General features: G+C 35.6%; 1 protein-coding gene across 13 annotated transcripts in view; it reads left to right on the forward strand.

Moving 5' to 3' along the window:
* The window catches only part of LOC120310310 (zinc finger MYND domain-containing protein 11), a 117955-nt gene that overhangs the window by 65385 nt on the left and 27257 nt on the right, over positions 1-25313 (forward strand). For 9 of the 13 annotated variants that reach the window (XM_039348601.1, XM_039348600.1, XM_039348603.1 and 6 more), the window contains 2 exons: positions 14170-14329; positions 22656-22817. In XM_039348601.1, coding sequence (XP_039204535.1) covers positions 14170-14329; positions 22656-22817 — 322 coding nt within the window. Of the gene's footprint in view, positions 1-2599; positions 2669-14169; positions 14330-22655; positions 22818-25313 lie in introns of those variants that run through there. The other 4 variants (XM_039348608.1, XM_039348610.1, XM_039348611.1 and 1 more) reach the window with 2 other exon arrangements.

A 25313-nucleotide genomic window follows, 5' to 3' on the forward strand; every position in this document is an offset into this window, starting at 1 on the left:
ATAAATTGTGGTTTGCAGTACTGTTATTTCTTGCAAACAAAGATCACAAACCACAATTCTATTTTGTGATCTTAATTTTGAGGCAAACTGTATTTTGAATAAATGGGATCCAGATGATTCTGTAAAATGAGTTGCCACAAAATATAATTGCAGCCTTTTGCAATGGGATATGAATAAAGGGGGGAGGAGAATGTGCGTAACCCTGAAGATTATGCCTGCCCTCGTATTCCACATCGTTTCTGAATATAATAATTGTGTCATGCAATGTGAATGCACTTGGCCACAGTTCTGCAAGTTTCTTCAAAGCAGAGGTTATGTAGCACCACGTTCTGCTTTAAGGAACCCTCTTTGTTGATGTTTGTTAATGTGTTGTCATTGTATTATCACTGTTTGGTGTGGGTAATACAACAGCTGTTGTATTCTGGCCTCTAGATAGACATTTTACCTCATAGCACCCTTTCTGAAGGTGAAAGTATTTGCTGAGTAAAAAGCTTATCCTACTTGCAGAATGATTCATTGAAAGCAGTTGAGCATCCCTCATGATTAAAAGTGAGGAAAAACACTTCACGTGAAATTTCTACTTTTCTACTTTTTCTAGAATGTGGTCCTTTAAAAATTGGTTATTCTTTTGTTCTTGGGATATAAAATCAGACCAGCTGAGCAGTTTCCTTAGCATTTTCCAGGAGAGCTAATGGCAAGACAATTGATTCAGCCATTTTGTAACACACAGGTAAATGTAACTGAGCTTGTAAACATTTGAGCACTTGGATATTTTTATTTACTTCCAGAGCTGAATTAAATTGCAATATGTCATATAAAAGAAGGAAAGATTGTGATATATTGATGCAAGTTACAGCTAAGGGATAAATTATATCACAAAGTAGTAATCAATGTATCCTTTGTGCTACAGGAAAATGTGAAACCAGAGTAAATTGGTGATGCATATATTCCATGAAACAGAGTGGCCAACAGTTGTTGTTTTTTTAACCATGTCACAATTCCTCTTTAAATGTAAAAAAAAATAACTAATTAGTTCATCTCTTTGAAAATATTTAACATGAAGGATAATTAGATCATGTTGCTAAGCCTGTTTCCATGGAATTCATGAGTCTTTCTGAAATTCAGTGAAATGAATTCATTTAGTTAATAAAATTTATGGGAGTGGTCTCCTGGTTGCACTGAGAAATAAAACTTTCCAACTGTGCAATGAGAATGAGAAGCATTCTGTATATTGTAGAAAGTTCAGTCCAAATGCATATGGATTGGCTTGGTTTTAAAATGTTTGCTTCCAGTGAAGTAGAATCTAGAATAGAACTCTATTAAAATATGTTTGAAAGCCCTTCTTGAAGTACTAGATATACAGTAGTGGAGTGGCAGGACAAGCAATTTATTTTAGCTATAGTAGAATATTTGTTTGATCAATTGATTTTTATTCCACTTTTATTTTTTGATAACTCAAAGGCACGTACATATATAATGTTCCTGCCTCCCATTTTCTCCACATAATGGATTGATCTAAGACAGGGGTAGGCAACCTTGGCTCTTTTATGCCTCATGGACTTCAATTCCCAGAATGCTGGCTCATGAATTCTGGGAGTTGAAATCCATGAGTCATAAAAGAGCCAAGGTTGCCTACCCCTGATCTAGGAAAAAATTACTAGCGCAGCTGGCTTTTTCATGCCTAATGGATGCCTAGAACTCATGGTGTTCTTGTTTCTAGTCCAGCACTTTAGCTACTGCATAAAACTGGATCTTAAGTTTTGTAGGGACAAAAGGTCCCAAGTTGAATTCCCATCATCGCCAGGAAATCCTGTTGTCTGAAATCTTCTCACTAGATCAGTGGTTCTCAACCTTTTTAATGCCACGACCCCCAACCGGTCGTAAGTCGAGGACTACTCAACTGGTGCAGCATCGTTTGCAGAATGGGACTTTTGGCGGGCTCAGCAGGGCCGAGACAGTCTGGACAATTCCTATTGGCTTTTGAAAGCCAATAGAATTAGACTCTATTCAAGAGAGTCTATTCTATTGGCTTTCAAAAGCCAATAGAATAAAAGGGAGTAGCACAGCTAAGGAAAAGGGGAAAAAATGGCGGACTGCGTTGTTTGGCTACCCCCATGAAATGGTCGTTCAACCCCAAATGGGGTCCCGACCTACAGGTTGAGAACCACTGCACTAGATGGATCCAGTATGACTCAATATAATATATTTCAGAATTTCTACGATCTGATGTTTTATCTGTACATTAACATGGATGTAGTTATGTGAGCCTGATTTACACATTATATGAGCATACATTATATGAGCATATATGAGCATACAATTCTGCTGGTCCTTTTCAGGGATTCACAGCTTTAGAAGAACTGACTTTTGAAAAGAAGTAAGCAGATTCTTAAGTTTGTAGAGTTGAAAATCTTTTTCCTGAAGGAGCAACATTAATTTCACTGGAATTGCATAATTTTGTTTTCATTCTGATACTAGTCAGAACTATTATTTAAATAGTTCTATAATTGTTCTACTACATAGTTTGAACTAGAATGTTGTGAAAGAGGAATTCAGATCAAGTTCCTAATCTACATTTCCTCCAAGCCCAGTTCCCAGTCTCACTAAGTTACCAGATTTCAGTATGAGAAAAAGCAGAATCCGGTTGGTCATGAAGACAAGTCTATAGGTATGATTTTCTCTACAATTTCTTGGAATATCTTTGGAATCCTGCTGATAATGAAAAAAAACTGATTTTGGTCTCTCTGGGAGCATTTTGTAGATCACTAAATGCATGCATATGTATTGTGCTTGTTGGTGGAATAATTGAAAGCAGAGCTTTTTCACATTTTTGTGAAAAGTAAGTGTATTCGTTATTGGTTAAAGATACATTTCATCCCCACTTGAACCAAAGAGGAATTTATTGGGACATTTAAATTGCATGACTGTTGGTATTTAATTAGATTGCAATAAAATAATTTTATGAGCTTAATTCCTATTTTATTTTTTTAAATAATGCTAACTTACCTTAGCCAGGTGGATTTTGTTCTCTATTGTACACTGACTTCAAGTATTTAAGCTCAAGTCTTTGGGATGGTCATTTAGGGAGTGCTTATATCTGCATTGTATATTTTTTTATTATTGTAGCTTTAGCATTAGCAGATGAGCAGATAGAAAGTACAAATGTACAATTGTTAAGGACCTAAAATGTATTTATACCTCTGAAGATCACTCACTTCCTTTTCTATCCATTGGAAGAAGGGTGTTATGTTATTCCTGATATTTGTTACTGCTAGCTGTTACTGCTAGCTTTTATAGAAATGTTTTACCTTAATTGTTACAACACAAATCAGCGATCTTAAAGGTGTGTCTTTCTTTGATTTCAAAAGCAGTTTATAAAATAGAAGAGTCTTTCTGCTACAGATAACAGTTGAGGAGAATTAGAATCCTTCTCATGTACATCATGTCATAAAATCTTAATATAAATAAAATTAATACTGTATACTAAGAAACATCCCCTTTGAGTGTATTATTGCTAATATTCTAATATTCATAATCTTAAAAAAATTTCTTCGAAAGTAATTATTTTCAATTTAGCTATCTAGAATTTTATTCTGGAAATGAAGATGGTTCACAAGGAAATTATATCACATGCAAATGCACAAATACCTGTATGTGTTGTAACATATTAGGACATGCCACCTAATATCATAAGCTGTACAATTAATGACAGGTTTGGGGGCATACTGTGAATTTAGTCACTGGGACAAGCAAGGCTTATCTGCATTAAAATTATTACCGTACTAGTGACAACTGACCAGGTAAAAGTATTACATGAAGTTACTGAAAGTTTGTAAAGCATGATGGGAGAGGACTACTTTTCCAGCTTCTGTAGAAGTATCTGGCAGATTTTAATCTAACTCCATCTAGTATTTCTCCATTATTCAGCACCATGCATAAGCTGTTATAATTTTAAGTAAATTACGGTACTAATTGCAATGGATTCATGCACTCTGTGATTGCAGTCCATCTGATTGTGGGCATGATTCCAAAGGAGGAGAGGAATTTGGTGGGTTTAAATTAAGTTCATTCAGGTTGAAACAAACTTCACTGGGCAGTCAGAAGCTCTTTTATTAGTCCAAATTCTTTTTCTACCACATTATTATTCAAGATGATAAAGAAAAGCACTATATTTCAAATAACATGGCAGCAGAACTTTGAAATGTAAATTGTTTTTATTCAGAAATTTTTGAAAGGGGCAGGTTTTTGGTTGCTTCTTAGTTAATTTTTTTGCTTTCCCATTTTTGCTTCATTCTTGAGTGTAATGGAAAACAGTGTAATAATGTTTGAGTCCACTATCACAGTGATTCTTTCCTGGAAAACATAGAATTCCCTGCTCTTGTAAGAGCCTCAGTTCTTTTAGCTTTCTCTGGAATGGAAACAAAAGAGTGGTTGTAAGATTCAGTGAGATATAAAGGATAATGCTACTGATATCAGCATATAGCATACATAATGAAATATACTAAATATACATTAGGCTTTTTCCATTGATACATCTGGATTTCTTCCATTGATACATCTTATGTGGAGACTGATTTCATCATTTTTATTGCAAATCTGTTAATGCTTTTAAAGTTTGGAAATAATTTGTAATTTTTCCTCATGGGGGTTACATTGTATTTAGTGTTGTCGGAAATTCAAGGTAGTCTCAACTTAAAACCACAATTGAAATCAAAAATTCTGTTGCTAAGGGAGACGATCGTTAAGTCAGTTTTACGATCTTTCTGGCCACAGTTGTTAAGTGAATCACTGCCGTTATTAAGTTAGTAACATGGTTGTTAAGTGAATCTGGCTTTCCCATTTGCTTGTCAGAGGGGTTATAAAAGGTCATCACATGATCCAGGACACTGCACTCGTCATACATATGAGTCAATTGCTACGTCTGAATTTTGATCACATGACCATGGGGATGCTAAAATGGTCATATATGTGGAAAACAGTCATAAGTCACTTTTTTCAGTGCTAAGTAGGAATTTTTCTCATATTCAGAAGACCATATACATTAGGATAGTAATAATACACTTAAACGTGATAATGTTTTTAATATACATTGTTAACTCATATTTGTATTAATATTTTATGGCATGACGTACATTAGAAGAATTCTAATTCTCTGCAGTTGTTATCTCTAGCTTAATAGACTGCTCTATTTTATAAATTGCTTTAGAAACCAGAAAAAAACATACCTTTAAAAATCATAGCACTAATTCATATCACAATCTTAAATTTAAATTCTGATCCTTCAATTTTTCTGGTTTGTGTTCCAACAACTAAGGTAGAAACATTTCTTTAAAAGCTAGCAGTAATGCTAAAAATATCAAGAATAACATAGCACCCTTCTTCCAATATGTCAACCATGGATAGAAAAGGAATCAAGTGATCTTCAGAGGTATAAATGCATTTTAGGTCTTTAACAATTATAAATTTGTACTTTTTATCTGCTTATCTGCTAATATTAAACCTGCATCACCAAAAAATGTTCAAGGGAGATATAAGCACTCCCTAAATGAACTAAATGGTCACTAAATGAACTGTTGTAAGTTTAGGACTAGTTAACTTTTGTAGAGGGAGTTGTTCCTTGTTGTTCATGACTGAGTAGGTTATGAGATGATTAAGTAGCGACCTTGCAAATTTGGATTTTCCACTCTCTCTCTGCCCCTCCCTTCAACCTCCCATAGAAAAGCAACCTCATCTAGCCAGATCAGACAGGTTAGCTAGTAAAAACTAGCACAAACTTTTACTGTCTCTTGAAAGTTACATGGTAGAAGAGCTATTTTAGCTTCCTGACAGTGTTAGGATTGATTTATTGTCTGACGGGAATTAAGTTGTTTTATGTTTGTCTGGCTGGGAAACAGCCCAAAAGAGTGGGATACTCTTCCCATTTCAGTGTTAAGCTGAAACTGATCACGGCCACAGCACAAACAGCTTTGCTTCAGCTGTCTTGTTCCAAGGTAAGAATAATCAGATCTTTTAAGAGAAGGGAGAAGAAGAGAGTTGTTTTTACTTATCCTAGTCTCCACTAATAGATGCCAATGTCTATTATTAAAAGCATATGGATCTTTTTTCCCTATAATGGTGGCTTCATTTTATAGTAATATTACTTTTTCTTGTTTGTTCGTCTTGCCTTCAAGTCAAGTGACTACGTCAGATAGGTTTATGCAGTTTTTTGGGCAGTTCTTCTTATACAGCAGTTCTTTTGAAAGCCCCCCCCCCCTTGAGATTGAGAGAGGCCCTAGCCCTAAACCCTCCATTTGACTTCCATGCCTAAGGCAAGACCTGAATTTGGTTTCCTTTTCCTAGTCCGGTTCCTTAACCATTAGATTATGCTGGCTTACAAATAATCCTATTTCCCTTTCTAAACGTCTTTGTATCCAATGAAAGTTCTGTTGCTATAAAAATAAACACTTAAATAAAAAACAAAAAAAGCAAAGCAAAAAATTATTTTGAACTGACCCAAATAATATTGAAAAGCCACCAGGATTAACAAAAGCTCCATAGCACAGTTCTTAGTGTCTATCTAATACTCAGCGTGGATGAAACCAGCTTGAATTATGTCAAAATCCTTTCTAGTTCTGGGTACTGCAACAGAAATTGTGTTGTATATACATCAACTTCATTTTTCTTGATTAGTAAAGAGTAAGTGATTTCTTTTGTATGTATGTATTCAAAATAATTGTCCATTTTTCTTTATTTCCTCTGTGCAATACTTCATTGATAGAGGCAGCAAAAGAAGTTAACTGGAGTTGGGTCTCTAATGCAGAAAGTTCTAGAACATTGGTATTTTAAGAAAACATTTGTGCTCCATTTTATTATTGTCAGGACCATAGAGAATAGCCAATACTATTCTTGTCTGACTACCATGAGGAGCAAAAGGGAGCTCTCTTGCTGTCTGTCACTTCTGAGGAGACTATTGGGTATATTTAGTTGCTAATAATTTCGCTTGTACTAGTGTTTCTGGTTTTTCTTCCTACACTTAGCAAAGCACTTGATTGTATTTTTTGATCATTTTTGTTTTTGTCTTTAATCATTCTTTTACATTTTCTGCACAGGGCTTTTCTTCACCTGAAATAACTCTTTTGCTGTATTTTTTGTATTGTTATTATGAGATTTTTATCCAGCCTTTACTTTGTACAACCCAAGACAATGTATATAATGCTCCCAATCTTCTACTTTCACAATAGCAACCCTGTGAAGTGAGTTGATCAAAGAGAAAATGACTACTACAACTCAACCGAGATAACTAGTTTGATGTAATGCATAAAGAATTCAGTCTAGAACTGGGAGACTGAATTCTAGGTTTGCCTTAGACTTCAACGGCCAGCCCTAGGAGTAAAACAAGGGCAAATCACTTCTGAAATCTTGCTGAGAAACTGTTGGGACTTATCCAGGCAATTGCTAGATATAAACTGATTTGGAGGCACACAAAAAAGTTACCTATATGGATTTCATTATAAAGAGAGGTCTAGAAGTTTCAGTCTTTTGATTTCTAATTTGGCATCTTAACCAGTATAACAGACTGGCTCTGGCTCTTATTAACTTACTTTATAAAAGGTTGACTGTGATTTGCACATCCATATATGTTCTCCTGTAAAAATAGCAAAAAATATTCTCAGTTTTAATTTCAATTTATTACAATCAGAGATTGGCCAGATAAAAACAATTCTTTATCTCTCTGTGCTCATTGGGATAAAAAATATTTTATATTGGAACTGATTCTAGGTGCAATTGATTTCTCCAGGACTAGACATCTGACAGAGAGTCTCTTCGATACAGATAGAGCTATATTTTAGCTATGTAGGTCAATGGAGATATTTCATTATCTGAGAAGAGTTTGAGTGTATTAGTTATAAAGAAATGGATTGTATCATTAGAGTACTATGCTGATCAGAGCCTCAAAGGAGGGACATGTCATTGGATCTAGGCAGTAGTGAATAGTTCTCTGAGAAGGAATTGTTCTATCTATCTTGAAAAAGTGAGGATTTGTCTTTTCCTTAAGAGGCCATCACTGAATTCAATAACATGTTGAGAGGGTGGTAAGAAGAAGAAGAGGAAGAAGAAGATGAAGAAAATAGCATTGATGATCCTTGTGGATGATGTCTAACAGGCACAGGACATGGGTAGCGCATCCATCTTGGTCTCTTCTTTTTCGTTCCATCAATCATGGTATTTTTCTGGAGTTTAGGGAATTGGGAGTGGGAGGCACTTTCTTATGGTGATTCTTCTCCTTCCAGAGCTGGCTCCAGTTAGTATCTGGGTAGGGGGAGAAATCTAGCCTGTCTCCATTCTAATTTAACTTACATGAATCTATTGGATGAGGTCATTTATCAGCATAAGGTTAACTACTTTATATTTCTGCAACAGGTTCCTTAAGTGATGCTGTCAAAATGTTTTCCCAGTGTCTAGAAACTGTGAAGTATGGATGGGCTTCAACTCATTTCAACAAGTCCATTTCTGATTCTGGATGGAGTTGCAGTCCCTCAGTCAGAATTAGTACACAGTTTATCACCAAATGACTACTTGTGGAGCCATCTGCCCCTACTTATTTCCATACATCCCACCTGATACAGCAGGTTGAATACACTCAAGTCCATTTCATGAAACTATCATTTTTATGGGATTGAGGAAGTATGCCTTCTCTGAGAGGTCCTTAGTGCTCTGTAAGCTTGTTGTTATCATCTCTCTCGTAGCTCCTGTGGTATGCATCAGCATTCCCTGGGTTTTGAAGAACCTAGCACTATTAGCCCTTAGATTTGAAGACCTGGCTTCCTCAGCATTGGAGTCAGACTGCTAATGGAATATAATATATATGAGGATTCTGATTGTGAACTGATTTTTGAGGGCTTTGAATGCATTGTAATAGTTTTTAATGATATTCTGTGTTTTCATTTTATAAGCCACCTACAATTACAAGGTTAAGATTTTCAGGTTATAAAATAAATACGAGAGGCTAGAAGAAATTGGTGCACAATAAGAAACTGGAATGAACAGAGACTCTCAGTCCTTGCAGAGGAGGTTTAATAGAGGAGAGTAAAACATGGCAGTTTTTAAAACAACAGCAGAATAGAAAACGTGTATAGATCTGTTCCATATTATTAGATTTAGTTGCTGGCTTACTTCGGTCCTGCCAATTAAGCATCATCATATAGTGGCTCCTAGGAAGTAGACAATTTCTGCTTTTGTATTGATCTTTGGAACAGCTCTTGTCTGCTTTGGAGCAAATTTTAGAAACTAATTTTATTTCACAGACCTTGGGATAGGAGGTATCAAATGGGCGCTTTTTAGTTGGAGAAAAGTTGATGTAGAAAAATGACATGTTGTTTCCTCAGACAAGTGCTGGGTTTTCATATCTCAGAGGTTGATTCTTTTTACCCCTCCTCTTTAATATCTAAATGAAACTGCTGGGTGAGGTCATCCAACAGCAAGGCTATGACATTATCATAGCAAGATGGCGCAGTTCTGGGCCTTGGTCCCCAGAGTCTGCTGATTTTTCATCCTTGACTCTGGACAGGAGTTATATGAGTCTAGGTTGAAGTTGCCATACTTAACGATGAAGCAGGCATTTTAACAGGATAGACAAAAACCAGGAATCTTTTCAAAAAGATCCCTTTGGGAGATAGTTAAAAAGAAATCTAGTTGTTAAAGAAACAGGAAAAATGTCATTTAAACCAGACAAAAGAAGTTGAGCTTGAACACATGGAAAATCTCTCCTCATACTCAATCAACAGCTACCAGACTTGTAAATTAACCACTAATAGCCACTAGTTTTGTCAATCAAAGCACAGCAAGCAAGGATTTGAGGTCCTGAAGCCCACCCATTCTTTGAGTTGTCCGGATGTATATTGGTAGCTTCCTTCCCTTGGGTCAGTGCCTGCCAGCCTAGTTGAGAAGGATGTGGGAAGAATGTGTGTGCCTGCTTGTGTGTGAGAAAGAGCAGATATATACTATATATTGTAACCAGTAAAGATTTGCTGTTATTTTATAAATTCACTGAGTCTCAGTACATTCTAAAGAACAAGTTGTGCCTCAGTGTCTGGTTGAAAGTATTTTGAGTGTGGCTGTTTATAAGGGCTGTGAGAGGTTGTAATAGTTGCACTGCCCCAGACTATGCTGGTATGCATTTACAGTTCCTGCTTGATGAGGAAGTTGTAGACTGTCTTATGCACCAATTGCTCCCTTTCCTGGACTGGAGGCTTGTCACTCACCCTTTAGTCATCACCTGGTTGAATTATTGCAATATACTTTTTAGATAGAGCTGTCTTCAAAGACCACTTGGAAGTTTCAATTGTCCAGAATGCAGCAGTGCACATAGTATTGGGTATACATTGGTTTGCTTATGTTACACCTATTATTGCATGAGCTGCTCTGGCTTTCAGTTTTTCTTCTGATTGCAATTCAAGTTGTTGTTTATTACTTTAACGTTCTTCCTGGCATAAGATCTGGGTATTTGCAGCATTGCCTTTCCCTAAGAAGATTGGCTTATCTCATTATATCAGGTAAGATGGCATGCTGCAGGTTCCATACCTAAAATCTTCCCATCTAGAGGGATCTTGGAAGCATTGCTTTTTTGTGGCCACACCTTCAAGTCTCATTGGCAATTCAATGGCCCAACCTTAGAAAGCTTTACAAGGCCATTAAGCTTTCTACTGGGGTGCTGGAATTGTATGAGTAGAAGGCATGGAAGGAGAGTAACTGAACTTGCTGTGTGGCATCTCAAGGTGACGATTGTGTTTGGTTTTTGTTTATAATTGTTTTATTTACTGATTTATGGATGTTGCAAGCTGCTCCGAGTAGCTTAAGATGCAAAACTTTTATTTATTTAATTAGATTTTTATCTTGCTTTTTATTATTTTATAAGTAAATCAAGGAAGCAAATATAAATACGTCTTCCTCCTCCTATTTTCCGATAATAACAACATTGTTAAGTGAGTTGGGCTGAAAGTGAGCAACTGTCCCAAATCCACCAGCTGATTTTTGTGCCAAAAATGAAACTAAAATTTACAATCTTCTGGTTTTTAGACCAGAATCTTAACTACTACACCAAACTGGGTCTTTTTAATAAAATAAAATAAAATAATAAATTAAGGTTAGTTTGGTTTAGTTTAGGATAGGATAGGGTAGGGTAGCGTAGTTTAGCGTAGGATAAAATTAAGATAGGATAAGACTGGATAGGATAGGAAAGGACATGATAGCATAAAATGGATAGGATAGGACAGGACAGGACAAGGTACAGTCAGGTCCAGAAATATTGGGACATCGACACAATTCGAACATCTTTGGCTCTATACACCACCACAATGGAGTTGGAATGAAACAAATACAATGTGCTTTAACTGCAGACTGTCAGCTTTAATTTGAAGGTATGTACATCCAACTCAGGTGAACAGTGTAGGACTTACAGCAGTTTGCATATGTGCCTCCCACTTGTTAAGGGACTAAAGGTAATGGGACAGAATAATAATCATAAATCAAACTTTCCCTTCTTAATACTTGGTTGCAAATCCTTTGCAGTCAATCACAGCCTGAAGTCTGGAACGTGTAGACATCACCAGATGCTGGGTTTCATCCCTGGTGATGCTCTGCCAGGCCTCTATTGCAACTGTCTTCAGTTCCTGCTTGTTCTTGGGGCATTTTCCCTTCAGTTTTGTCTTCAGCAAATGAAATGCATGTTCAATGGGATTCAGGTCAGGTGATTGACTTGGCCATTGCATAACATTCCACTTCTGTCCCTTCACAAACTCTTTGGTTGCTTTTGCAGTATGCTTTGGGTCATTGTCCATCTGCACTGTGAAGCGCTGTCCAATGAGTTCTGCAGTATTTGGCTGAATGTGAGCAGATAATATTGCCCGAAACACTTCAGAATTCATCCTGCTGCTTTTGTCAGCGGTCACATCATCAATAAATACAAGAGAACCAATTCCATTGGCAGCCATACATGCCCACGCCATGACACTACCACCACCATACTTCACTAATGAGGTGGTATGCTTAGGATCATGAACAGTTCCTTTCCTTCTCCATACTCTTCTCTTCCCATCACTCTGGTACAAGTTGATCTTGGTCTCATCTGTCCATAGGATCTTGTTCCAGAACTGTGAAGGCTTTGTTAGATGTTGTTTGGAAAACTCTAATCTGGCCTTCATGTTTTTGAAGCTCACCAATGGTTTACATCTTGTGGTGAACCCTCTGTATTCACTCTGGTGAAGTCTTCTCTTGATCGTTGACTTTGACACACATACACCTACCTCCTGGAGAGTGTTCTTGATCTGGCCAACTGTTGTGAAGGATGTTTTTTTCACCAGGGAAAGAATTCTTCGGTCATCTACCACAGTTGTTTTCTGTGGTCTCCCGGGTCTTTTGGTGTTGCTGAGCTCACTGGTGTGTTCCTTCTTTTTGAGAATGTTCCAAACAGTTGTTTTGGCCACGCCTAATGTTCTTGCTATCTCTCTGATGGGTTTGTTTTGTTTCTTCAGCCTAATGATGGCTTGCTTCACTGATAGTGACAGCTCTTTGGATCTCATTTTGAGAGTTGACAGCAACAGATTCCAAATGCAAATAGCACACTTGAAATGAACTCTGGGCCTTTTATCTGCATACTGTAATTGGGGTAATGAGGGAATATCACACACCTGGCCATGGAACAGCTGAGAAGCCAATTGTCCCATTACCTTTGGTCCCTTAACAAGTGGGAGGCACATATGCAAATTGCTATAAGTCCTACCCCATTCACCTGAGTTGGATGTACATACCCTCAAATTAAAGCTGACAGTCTGCAGTTAAAGCACATTGTGTTTGTTTCATTCCAACTTCATTGTGGTGGTATATAGAGCCAAAGATGTTTGAATTGTGTTGATGTCCCAATATTTCTGGACCTGACTGTAAGATGATAAGAGATAAGATATGATAAGATAGTGTTATTGTTTCTTTGGACTCCATGGAGATCCCAGAATCATTTTGGAATTGAGTACCTAAAAATCTGAAAAATTAAATGCATAAATATTTTGTCTTTAAACCCTTTAGCAGATAATACCGAGCACATGGTTAGTATAAATTCAGTTATGAATTATTGTAGCCTTTTGGTGATTTCCCATTTGTCTTTTAGCTATTTAGCTAATAAATTACAGTAAAGATTTTTGATGGCTCCCACTTTCTTCAATCCCAACTGATTTAGAGGAATGCGTTCTCAATCAGTTGTTCTCCGATGGAATTTATTATGCTAGTTGTCTTTGGCAGTCCTTGCCCTCTGTGCTTAGATCTGTGGTTCTCAAAATGGGTGGAATGACATCTCCAGCTGTGAATTATTACTAATAAGCAGGGACCAAATGAGAAGAAGAATACTATGCTGTTTCTCAATTCTTCCCTTCCTTCACCAGCTTACCATGAAGCAAAGTCTGAATTTTCTTTGGGGAAAAAAAAATCCCATCTGCATCATGACCTACACCAGTGATGGCGAACCTTTTAGAGACCGAGTGCCCAAACTGCAATCCAATCCATTTATTTATCACAAAGTGCCAGGGCTGCATCAACATTGTGGTGCCCTCAGGGTGGGCGTGGCTGCAGTGGTCACGGCAGACTGGGTGAGCATGGCCAGGGCCAGTCCCTCGCCATCTCTGGGGCATCCCCGAGGGGCCAACACCGCTTGCTTGCTCACTTCCTGCCCTGTCACTTTCAAACACCATGTGCTTGGTACTCTGGCGAACTTTGCTGGAGCAACAGCATGCGTGCCCACAGAGAGGGCTCTGAGTGCCACCTCTGGCATGCGTGCCATAGTTCGCCACCACTGACCTACACATTATTTTGCATTGAAAAGTGTTGCCAAAATGAGTTGTTTCTTTGCTTAGCTAATTAAATTGTAGTCTGGCTCAAGTAGCTTTCGACCTGGATTTTTAAGATTTTAATAGATTTTAATTCTATTTATTCTCTCTTTTTTATTCAGTTGAGTTTTAAATAACCTTTTGTAGCTGATCTTGTGTATATTCAATGCAAAACATTAATTAAGAGATATTAAAATAAAGAAAAGTGAAAAGAACCAGACCATATTATGCAATTTTGAAATTGTTGAACTCAGAACACAAAAAAATATCCAGATACTAATGATAATTTTGTAAGCATTTGTTTCTGTTTTCTTTGTAGATATATGTCCCGGGTTCACGGTATGCATCCCAAGGAGACCACACGTCAGCTTAGTTTAGCAGTGAAGGATGGCCTTGTTGTCGAAACCTTGACTGTGGGATGCAAAGGTTCAAAAGCTGGTATTGAGCAAGAAGGATACTGGCTGCCCGGGGATGAGATTGTAAGTATATTTTCTGCAAGTCTTTCCATCACCATTTGCTGGAGTGTTGACTTGAAATTCTTAGTAACAGCTTATGTGTAGTCTTAGAAAAGCTTTATGAGGAAAAAAATTGGTTTCGTAATTATCTCATGTAGTTGTAGCATTTTGTTTTAGAGCACAGAATGCTTAAAATTGAAGGTAATTATTGTCTGCATAAAGCTTCAAAGGTGAATTAAGTGTATTTTTAAAAATGCAGCCTAATAAATATAGATATTTATAAACATACATTTTAGACATAGATTAATTTCAAGGCATAGCAATTAAGGTGTTCATCAAAGAGATGCAGTCCAAAACAGTTTATGAAAAAAATTATTTGGCATTCCAGTTGAGAAAGTTGATCACCCAGATTTTGTCATATGCATCCTGTTACTTGTTTCAGAAATAAGTGGAAAAGGAACACTTTCACCATAATATAAACCAAATATTGTTACTTTAATCCACAACAACCGTGTTTCAGTATGATAACTTGAAAGCACTTAATTTTGAAAACCTTGGAAAGTTATTTTTCTTTGCAAAATGCTCCAGGAATGGTATCAAGGAAACTTCTAAATAGCCCAAGTTTAGGAAGCTTTGTTTGTAGGGCTAGATCAGGATGACTAATTTTATTTTCATATAAATCTGAAAAATTAGCATGGGCTAAGATATACTGTTAAATTAACAGGTCTTTAAGCTGTCCTTCAGTTGATTTAGAAAAGCCACAAACACTAGCTGGGGCCTGCCTCTTCCACAGCAAATCCTCAAGCTTATGACATTGATTATAGATATAATGTTTTAATTGTTAGTTATTCTAAATAACTTAGAAATGCATTATTAACTGTGAATCAGTTTGGGTAATATATAGGAGAAAGACATCAACTGTGACTTTACAAATTTTTTTTTTAAATTTCCCCCCAATATTGCTATAGTTTCATTTGGTATAGCAGTACATTGGTAATTGTTATGAAATCTTATTTTATTGATAGAATGTCTGATTCAAAAAGTTAGCTATTTTAACTTTCTTTTTAATTAAATTTGGTCATGTAAGCATGAAATCCTAAATTTAGGATGTAAATTTCTTTGTAAATCAGTTGCCTTAAGAGCTGGATAACTCAAGCATATACAGGGGAAAAAAATTAAATATTGTTTCTATTCAGTTTTTAAGGAGATTTTTGGATCTTACAAGTTACATTAAGGGGACAAGTGGCACTTTATAAGTGCTATTTTTAATACATAAGGTAGAAAATTTTAGTAGAGATGTTCTTCACCTAATTTAAATATCCTTAGGTATAGTATTTTGAAAGATAAAGCTGTTGAGTAGAACTACAGACTGTAGATTTAAGAGTAACAAACTGAAATACTAGATATATATAATAGCAGGTATACTGCATGTAATCAGAGTTGTGTATATTTTCTACCACATGCAGTTAGTCAGAATTCTTCACGTAGAAAAACTGACATATAAATCAAGTGAATATTCATATGTTAGCTCAGATTGTATACTTAATGTACTATAATGTACTATAGTCCCCCCAAAGGCCAGTATATGGCTTAGAAATGTAGTTGTCCCTTTACTAATGTAAATCTTAACTGAGTTGTCTTTTGTTTTCAACAGTTTCATTATGCATGAAAAAATGATTTAATGAACTAAGATTCTAATTTCCAGTTTCTGCAGCCAGTTTAATTTTTGCATTGCATAAATTGTAAAATATACACAATTCTATTCTTAATTAATGTGGGCTTGAATATCTTTTTCAAAAAAAATTCCATGAGAATATGAGAAAGTTTCTCTTCTCATTTACATTTAAATATTATATGCTAAGGTTTCTATTTATTAAAGGTACAGTCCTAATAATATATATCTTGCATCACTTGGGTTCATATAATTAAATTGTTTAGAAATGAAAAATGTTACATAGATGCAACATATTGTGCATAACTTCTGTAATGGATTGATTTGCAAGTTTTTTAGTTTAGCAAAGCTTACTTTTGTATGACTGGAACCTCTTCTAAACATTTGCCTGCTCTCGTCCCTTTACCAAAAATAACATCAAATTTTTGATCATCATTTCCGTCATTATTTGTTTCGGAATTTTTATTTGTCCAAATCGCTTTGTTGCTGACCTTTAAGCATTATCAACTCTTCTTATAATCACAGGATATATTTTAATTAATATTAGATAGCTTTCCAATGCCCATGAACTAAGTTTAAGAAAAGATTAATGATTTATTTACTCTGTAATCATAAATATATTAAATGCAATCCAGTTGCTGGCATGTATGAAAACACACCCAAGCTAATGGAATTTAAAAATAGAAATAAAATGTAAGAGTAGTCTTGCAGAATTTGAAGAAGCCCTAAATTCAAATAGGTTTGGCTTTATGACCAACATTCCCGATCCGTGATGGAAAATCACTTGGCCTTCTTAAATTTGATGATGTTCCCTGTCATAATTGCAAATTTCAAGCAAGGTTGAAAATACCTTCCTGACAAGATAGCATGGTTAGAAAGATAGGTTCATTTGAAGGTCGGTAAGTTTGTTATATTTCGATTATTTTTTATGATACCAGAATACTACAGATACCAGAATATCAGAACTTTGTAATTGTCAGTCTTCTTTTTAATAAAGAATTAATTTATTGTGAAAATAAAATGACTTCTATTTCCTTTAGAGCTGGATTATTTTTTATAATGGCAGTATAATTTTTGTTTCTCTGTGTCTTCTAGTAAACAATTCTGTAAAATCTTCACTCTTGCACATAAAATTGATTTTCTAATTTTCATTACAGTATATATTTTGGAATTGCTTAAAAGTAGTTCCATAAATAATGGTAGTTATATTTTAAGAGAGGGGACTCATGAGAAAAGGTTTTATATACAAACTGTGGAAACAATTAGGTCCCTGATCAAAAGCAAAGCACTTCTTGGATTTTTTGTGGGACATTATGATATATAAGCATGTCTGTCTTCACAGGGGCTATTAACTGGGAATGCTAATCCTTCTGCTTTTTTCCCCTTTGTGTATGTTTTCCTAATTAAGTTAAGTGCTTTTAGAAAACATTTTGAGGGGGATAAAAGTCCATAAGAGTTTATCTGGGGGAAATTTGATTAGTTAGGATACTCTCAGTAATAGATGTTTTCCCTTCAGTTTATGTTCCTCACATAGGTTCCAATACGTAGACCATATTTTTTTTTTTTTGGTTTATTTTGTTTTCTTTATTTTGAAAGGCTTACAGCATGCAGCCTTTTTCTTGGACAACTGTAAAAATGAAGGTGAACAACTTTTGCACTATGTAGTCTTAAATGTGTTCTGTCACATTTCTCTTTTTTGCTGGTGTTGTACATTAAGATAGATTAGATGTTGCTTTTCTAGTCTTCAAATAGTGGAATTAATAATGCTTATCAGCCGTGTTGTAACTGGTACTTGAAATCAGCCTGCTTTTTGCAGCACCTTGGTTAAAATACTATTTTCCCCCCTCCTTCCTGGAGAGCTGGAAGTGGTCACTCACATGTTTTGCTGCAAGATATAAAGTTGCAATGCTTTTCCTTTTTTTTTTTTTTTTTTTTTGGTCAGTTACTTTGGGAGGATATGATGACATCTCGTGGAAGACTTTGCAAATACAGAAAAAGATATATTTGTACTCTGACAATTTTTATGTTTATCATAATTAGAATAGTGGCTGCCAGATGTTAGTTATATAAATGTCCTGTCTCATCTGAGGAAATTACGTGGCAGATAACTTTGTACATCTCCGGTTCTGCAAAGGTTCCAGTATTTATCCAAACTTTACACCAGCCTTTAAAAACAAAGATTTATGGTTTTATTTTTTTTTCCAAAACTGAAAACAGAATTTGTATGAATTGGGTAGGGGAAAAACCTTTCCATGAACACTAAAATTTATTTTCCTCTGTGATTTTATTTCCAAAGTTCTGTTTTCTCAGTTATATTTTTTTTTAAACAATATCTTAATTACTTACTTTGATCAAAGAAGAGGTTACACTAGAAACATAACTTTGCCCAATTCATATGGTAATAGCATATGTTACTAACTACAGTGAAGCAAGATGACCTAGTTTGTATTGTAATTTCATAGCATAACCTTCACTGTTTTATACTTGAGATGTGACTTTAGAGCTGACTTCACAATCAGTTAATATCCATTCAGCCTAATGGACATGGTCAGCTTTAGTGCATCAGGCAGATGTGCAGCAGAGTTTGCATCTACCTATCAGAAATAATCAGATCCAGTTTATGAAAATTTAGAGTTATTATTTTTTTAATAAATCCTATATATCAATTACAGAAAAAAATATGACCAAACATCTAAATACATACAAAAAACCTCTCACAATAAATAAATCATTAAACTTAAAGAGAAAAGTAATAAATGTGCTTGGAATTACAGATGCTAAGATGCAGCGCAGCAAGAAGACATAAATATCAGCTAATAGTTATACCATATTAATGATTTCACAGTGGACAATTTCAACTTTTTGCTTTTTTATTTAATTAACTAATCATCATATGGAAATCCCATTGAAATTAACTGGAGCGGCAAAGTATCTGCTAGTTCCCTTTCATTTCAGTTGGTTTAATATAAAAGATTTGTCATGGAATTATGCCAAAATCTTTTATTTCATAATTGCGTCTTTTCCGTGAATGTGGTTTTTTCCTCTGGATAATAAATTTTCATAAAGAAGAAGAAAGGAGCACAAAATGAGAGAGTTAATTAAAATTAATATTCTAGTAGTCTTTGATAAATAATGCAACCAATAATTTAAAACACTCGTGTTGTCTTTTTTCTGAAATGAACTTTGACTAAAAAGTTTAAGTTCTATAAATTGAATGTATCTTGTTATGGATTAATTGATGAACAGAAGTCAGCAAGAAAAGGAAGATGAAATATAAAAGACCAGCTTACATATTATGAGTTCTATGTAACTATTACATCATCAAACTCATTATCAAACTTAATATTTTTGTATGTCTATACAGTATATCAAATTACATATAGATGTGGAAGTAGTGAGCATTCATATACAACATATCTCTATAGGAATGGAAACTACATTCTTTCAAAGGATGAACAAAAAAATTGAATATCAAATATCATGAATTGACACCTCCAAATGGGTCTAGTGATTTTAAAAAACAACATATTTCAGTATAAATTTTTTTAGGAAGGGTTTTATTTTAACATACATGGTAATTTACTTATCCCAAAAATGTGAGACTCTGGCATTCATAATCATTTAAATATGTCCCCTGATACACCTCAAAATTGTTTGGGTGTGTGATGGATGATGTCCTCTGCATTTAAGGACATTTTCGCAGTACAATGCCAATGAAAATTACAATATGCATTGTGTCTGTGGAGACTCCCACCTGTAGGTCTCAGTTACAACGGAACTGGAAAAAGCTTGAAGAAGTTTTTGATCACTTTAGATAGATTGGACTCAGATTGATTATAAATAGGGGATGGAGCTATTTTGCCTAATGGAAGATCTCCCAATTCATCTAAAGAAAATGCACCAATAACCCACACATGATTACAAATGCATATAAATACCTGTGAATAAACATTGATTCCGAGGTGCTATTTTTCACAGAGCAGGTTTTGACATTCTTTACATGTATCTTATGATTTCTATAGTTATTTTTAAGCTTAAAGAATCAAAATTAGTTCAGAACTTTTTTTTTGCCATACAAGGCAGTGCAAAGCATGAGAATGCCTCAAGTGTTCCATAAAACTGCTGATATGTTGATTGTTAATAATTTTATCTTCCCAAAGAACCATTTTTATTGATTTTGTAGTTACATTAGGCTGCTTGGCCTACAGTAGAAAAGTGCCTCTAGTACAGTGTTTCTTAAGCACACTGGCTGGGAAATTGTGGGAGTTGAAGTCCACACATCTTAAATGTGTGGACTTAGTCTAAGTTGTGAAACATGACCCTAAAACTTTTATTTCATTCTTCTTTGTAATATATAATTCTTAGATACTGTCCAGTAAGTAGAGTTGGTTTTTAGGTGAGATTTCATTCAGCATGGTTTCAACTTTAAGTAATGCACATTATTTATATGTGGACAGTAAAAGCTAAATATATGTGAGCATTAACCATTGAAGAGTATTAGAATTAATTCTACTCTTTAGAAACATCGATACTAATAAATGTGCTCATTTAGCTGGATTATGCCCATTATGAGGAAAATTAGGAAATCAGCGAGATGGAAAGAGGCAGTTTTTATTTTTTCCCCCTGCATTGTTATGAGAAATCGTATTTTAGGCTTCATTTACACAGTTGAAACATTTGAAGGACCACAACCATGAGCAAAACTGAAATTAGGTCAAAATTCAATATTTGGATTCATTGAAATCAAATTGCAAAAGGTATGTTTTGAAATCAAAATCATGCTTGAACTTGCCTTATTTTAAAGCTGATTTGTGTTTTGTTCTGCTCTGTTTGTATCTTCCTGCAAGTTTGCAAACTTTTAACTTGTCAGCGTTCAACTTGTATCATTTAATTTGCAGCAGTGTTCTGTTCTTGCAAAAACCTTTGCTTTGGCCTGGTGCAGTTTCCCATAACCTCATGTCTGTATTATAACTATAATTTGCAGAATATTCAACCATCGTCACTCTGAAAGGTTGGGAGTTCTGCAGACTGTAAGATCAATACAGTTGCAGAGCTCTGGAGGTTGGAAAAAGCTGTGTAATGGGTCAATTTTGATATATTTCTCTGTTCTGTTCTAAATTCTCATGCAGGTCAGCAAATTTTAATGAAGAAATAAGAACATACATACAATCCAATCAGAGCAAAACCAAATGACAAAGTACTTTTGGGTGATCTGGAAGTAGAAGGGAGAAAGGGCAGCCTTTAGATTCCTAGCCTCCAGCTAAAACTGGCCATTAAGTACAATTGACATCACAAGTGATGCTGGACATTTTCCTGCTTATGTGACCCTTATGTAGAATGGAGTCTTGTGTGAATTCTGAGGAACAGAAGACGGACTTTTCTTTTATATGTGTTCAGCATACCTTTGCAGATGATACAGCACTTTGCATGTGCTTATAGAAATAAATAGAGTGGAGGAATCATGGGGGTTCAGAGAGAGGAAAAGGGACAAATAATAAAATGTGCACTGCTTTGGACTTTGTCATATTACTGTGACCTCAGCAGCTCTTGCCACCTTTTTAAAGCTTTCTTCTGTCTAGTCAGAGAATGTCCACTGTAGAATGAACTTATAAACCAATGCATTCAGGAGAAGCATCACAGCTGCCGTGACAAATTGGTGTGTGGAATAGCAGTGACAACTCCTGTGTGCTTCCCACTCAAAAAACAAAAGAATCCTCTAGAAAAAGGGGTACCAGTTTCCAAAATTGCATCTGATGACCACCTGATGAAGTTCCCTGTGTTCCTTAGAATTCCACGTCTGGAGGGTGATTTTGCCTTTTCAGGAGAAAAAAAAAAGTTAGACTTGGGAGAGGACCGCTAGAATAGCAAATGGTTGAATACAGGTAGTCCTTGACTTACAGCAGTTCATTTAGTGACCGTTCGAAATTACAAAGGCATTGAAAAAAGTGATTTATGACTGTTTTTCACACTTACAACCATTGCAGTATTCCCGTGGTCATGTGATCAAAATTCTTGGCCACTGGCAACTGACTCACATTTATGACGGTTGCAGTGTTCTGGGGTCATGTGATCACCTTTTGCCATCTTCTGACAAGCAAAATCAATGGGGAAGCCAAGTTCACTTAGCAACTGTGTTATTAACTAAACAACTGCAGCGATTCACTTAACAACTGTGGCAAGAAAGGTTGTAAAATGGACAAAACTTACTTAACAAATGTTTCATTTAACAACAGAAATTTTGGGCTCAATTGTGGTCGTAAGTAGAGGACTACCTGTATCACAATTTATTTGCCTAAAGCAGAGGAAGGAGTTCCATTGCCTTCATTTAATAATGTAAAGATAATTGGGGCTTCATTGAAATTCAAAATTTATCTTGAAAAGAAACCATTTTTGGGAACATGACACAAGAGTGTTCAAGCTGTTAATCAGACACACTCATTCCATGATTTAAGCCTCGGCATTGATTAGAAACTAAAAGCAAAGCACTTTCAGATACCAATTACCAAGCTTATAAGCGGAATTTCAAAACAAAACAAAAGGTATAATCCATGAAAGAGGTGCCATATTTTAAAATGCCTAACCATTGCTAGACTTCAAGAAATGTGCTTTTTTAAAAAATTCATGGCTGTTTCAGATATTGACAGACTGTTCTATCAAATTATTTTGTATTTTTTGTAGGACTGGGAGACAGAAACTCATGACTGGTATTGTTTTGAATGCCATTTGCCTGGAGAGGTGTTGATATGTGACCTGTGTTTTCGGGTGTATCATTCCAAGTGTTTATCTGATGAGTTCAGGCTTAGAGACAGCAGTAGTCACTGGCAATGCCCAGTTTGCAGGGTGAGTACCTCTGAGCTTTCATGTGCTGAATAGAGGCTTGGTATTTGTTATTTATAGTTTTAAGAGATTTCTGGTGAGGAGAAACATCCAGCTTTGCCTACTGTAAGGACAGTCCCCATGTTCAATGTAGAAGCAGACATCTGGGTGTGTCTGGGCAAAATTAGTGAAATAAAAACATGCTTCCCATAATCCTTGCCTTAAGGCAGTCCTTAAATGTTTTGCTGGATTGGACTGGGAAAATCCTCTTGTCCATAACTTTTGAGTTTCAGAATTCTCCACATGAATCTTTTAACAGGCCTTGGCCTTAACAAGAAAATAGTACAGGAACTTAATTCCCATTCATTTCATTAGCAGGACTACTTTGACCTCCCCCTCACACCCAATAAGTGCTCAAGATGTATTGTCTTGGTGGGCATAGGCCTCCCCTCTTCCAAGTTCATCCCTTCCTAACATCCATAGAACTTGAAACCAGAGTGATGCCTTAACCTTTGGCTCTTTCACTTGCCTGGTTGTTAAATTCTTTCTGCATTTGCCCAACCATATCCAGATGTGTGCAATATTTTTCTTGATTCTTCTCTATAACCAACAACTGGATTATTATTTAGAAAATGTAAGCTTTATGTGCCTAATTTCTGTCAGGACTCCAGAACGTTTAATTACAATTTAAGAAAAATACAGTACACATATAAACAAACTGACTTAGTTATAAACTTGATTAATTAATTTATTTCCTAATGAATTTTTTGCCACCCTTTAAATCAACAGTTTTCCCAGGGTGACTTACAGAACATTTAAATAATGTAATCTAGGTTTTTCTTTATTTCTCTTTCACGTTATATTTTAAGCTACAGATGTTTGTGAATGTTGTGGGATGAAATTCATGAAAAGCAATTTTATTCAAATGTTGCACATTAAACGGTCACATTTTGCTAGAGTTTCTGTGAAATCAGGTGCTTTTCATTCAGAATCACCTTTTTTTGTACCCCCATTTAAAAAAACATTGCCTTAAAAATCAAATAATGTCTGGATTTCTTTTTTTCCAGAGTGATACAATTTGCATAGGGATACCAAAGGAAAGAGAGATGATACTTTTGATAGACCTTTTTCTCCTCTACTTTTCCTATTTAACTTTCTCACTTAGGCATAATATATACTGCACTGAAGAATGTGTTGAAAAACATTTGTGAATGAAAGGTCGCTGTAAATTAACAGGTAGAAAGCATCATCTTCCTTATAACAAAGATGATTGATAAAAATAATGGAGGGGTAAAAGTCACATGATAGAAATAAGAATAAATGGTGAATCCTTAGGGGGAGAGAGATGTTGCTCCTGCTATACCTTTTCTGAGCAATAAGAACCTTCTTAATTAACTTTGGTTCTCCTTTCTTTTTTTAAGCCAAACATTTTTCCTTCCTCACTATGAGCTTCATTGTTTTCTTGCAGATGTTTCATTACTAAACAAGGTAACATCATCACCGCTAGCAAACATCCAAGCTCAGAGAGCAACAAGGGCCTCACAGTTCAATCTTGAGCTACAAATATTCTCTTCTATTGGTTTTTCCTTCCTCCCTTGACTTCCTTACAAGTAGGCCTTGCTCCCAAATAAGCTATCGCTCATAAAAGAGCCTCCATTTTGCTCAGAAACTATCATCTATACACAGCTGCCAGACTTAACTGGACTTGTGTCTCCTTATCCAGCTTTCTACATGCTTCCTCCATGGTCTGACTATCATGAACACCCTACATTTGTTTCTTTTATTTAAGCAAATGGGTAGCAAACAACTTCTTAGCTATCTTGATTTTGGTCCTATGTTGGTTGGGTAAGATAAGTTTTCAAAATCAGATTTATTTTTCCTTCTGATTGTGCATCTATTGCTGCCAAAATTAAACAACTTTTGGGCCGGGGAGTGGGATGTGATTGAATAACAGCTTGTGATTCAATGTTTGGAATTTATGTAACAAAACTAGATAGGATTCTTCATGTCCCAGTTGATTTTCAATATATCTATAGGCAATTTTGGCATAGTTTTAGGATTTCTACTCCTCCAGATTTGATTGACATCAAATTACAAATTCAAACTTTTCAAACAGTGTGTATGAGAGATCAAGACTCATGACAGTGGCCAAAAACTCCATGCAGGCCATTGTGTTAGTCTATTGTATCCTAACATTGGCCATTCCCAGGCCCAGAATTCCACTTTCATTCACATGGCTAATGAATGAAAGGTCTGGAGTCCATGAACCTGAAGTCCATGAACCTAGAAATCACCAAGGTTGGGAAACACTGTGTTAGTCACTAACTGCCCTGATTTATATTGACCAGGTGCATCTACTAATCCTGGTGTACCTTTCTGCCTATGCCCAACAGTGCATATGATACATATAATCTATAATGCTTTAGTTACAGGTGGCAAATACCAGTCACTATTCAGCAAAGGAACAGCTAGTGCAGTCAGATCACCCTCTTTTTGGGGGGGGGGTCTCTCAAATTGGTT

This window comes from Crotalus tigris, unplaced genomic scaffold (genome assembly GCF_016545835.1).
Source record: "Crotalus tigris isolate CLP2741 ecotype Arizona unplaced genomic scaffold, ASM1654583v1 scf7180000018163.671504, whole genome shotgun sequence".
In the NCBI taxonomy this organism is placed as follows: domain Eukaryota; kingdom Metazoa; phylum Chordata; class Lepidosauria; order Squamata; family Viperidae; genus Crotalus; species Crotalus tigris.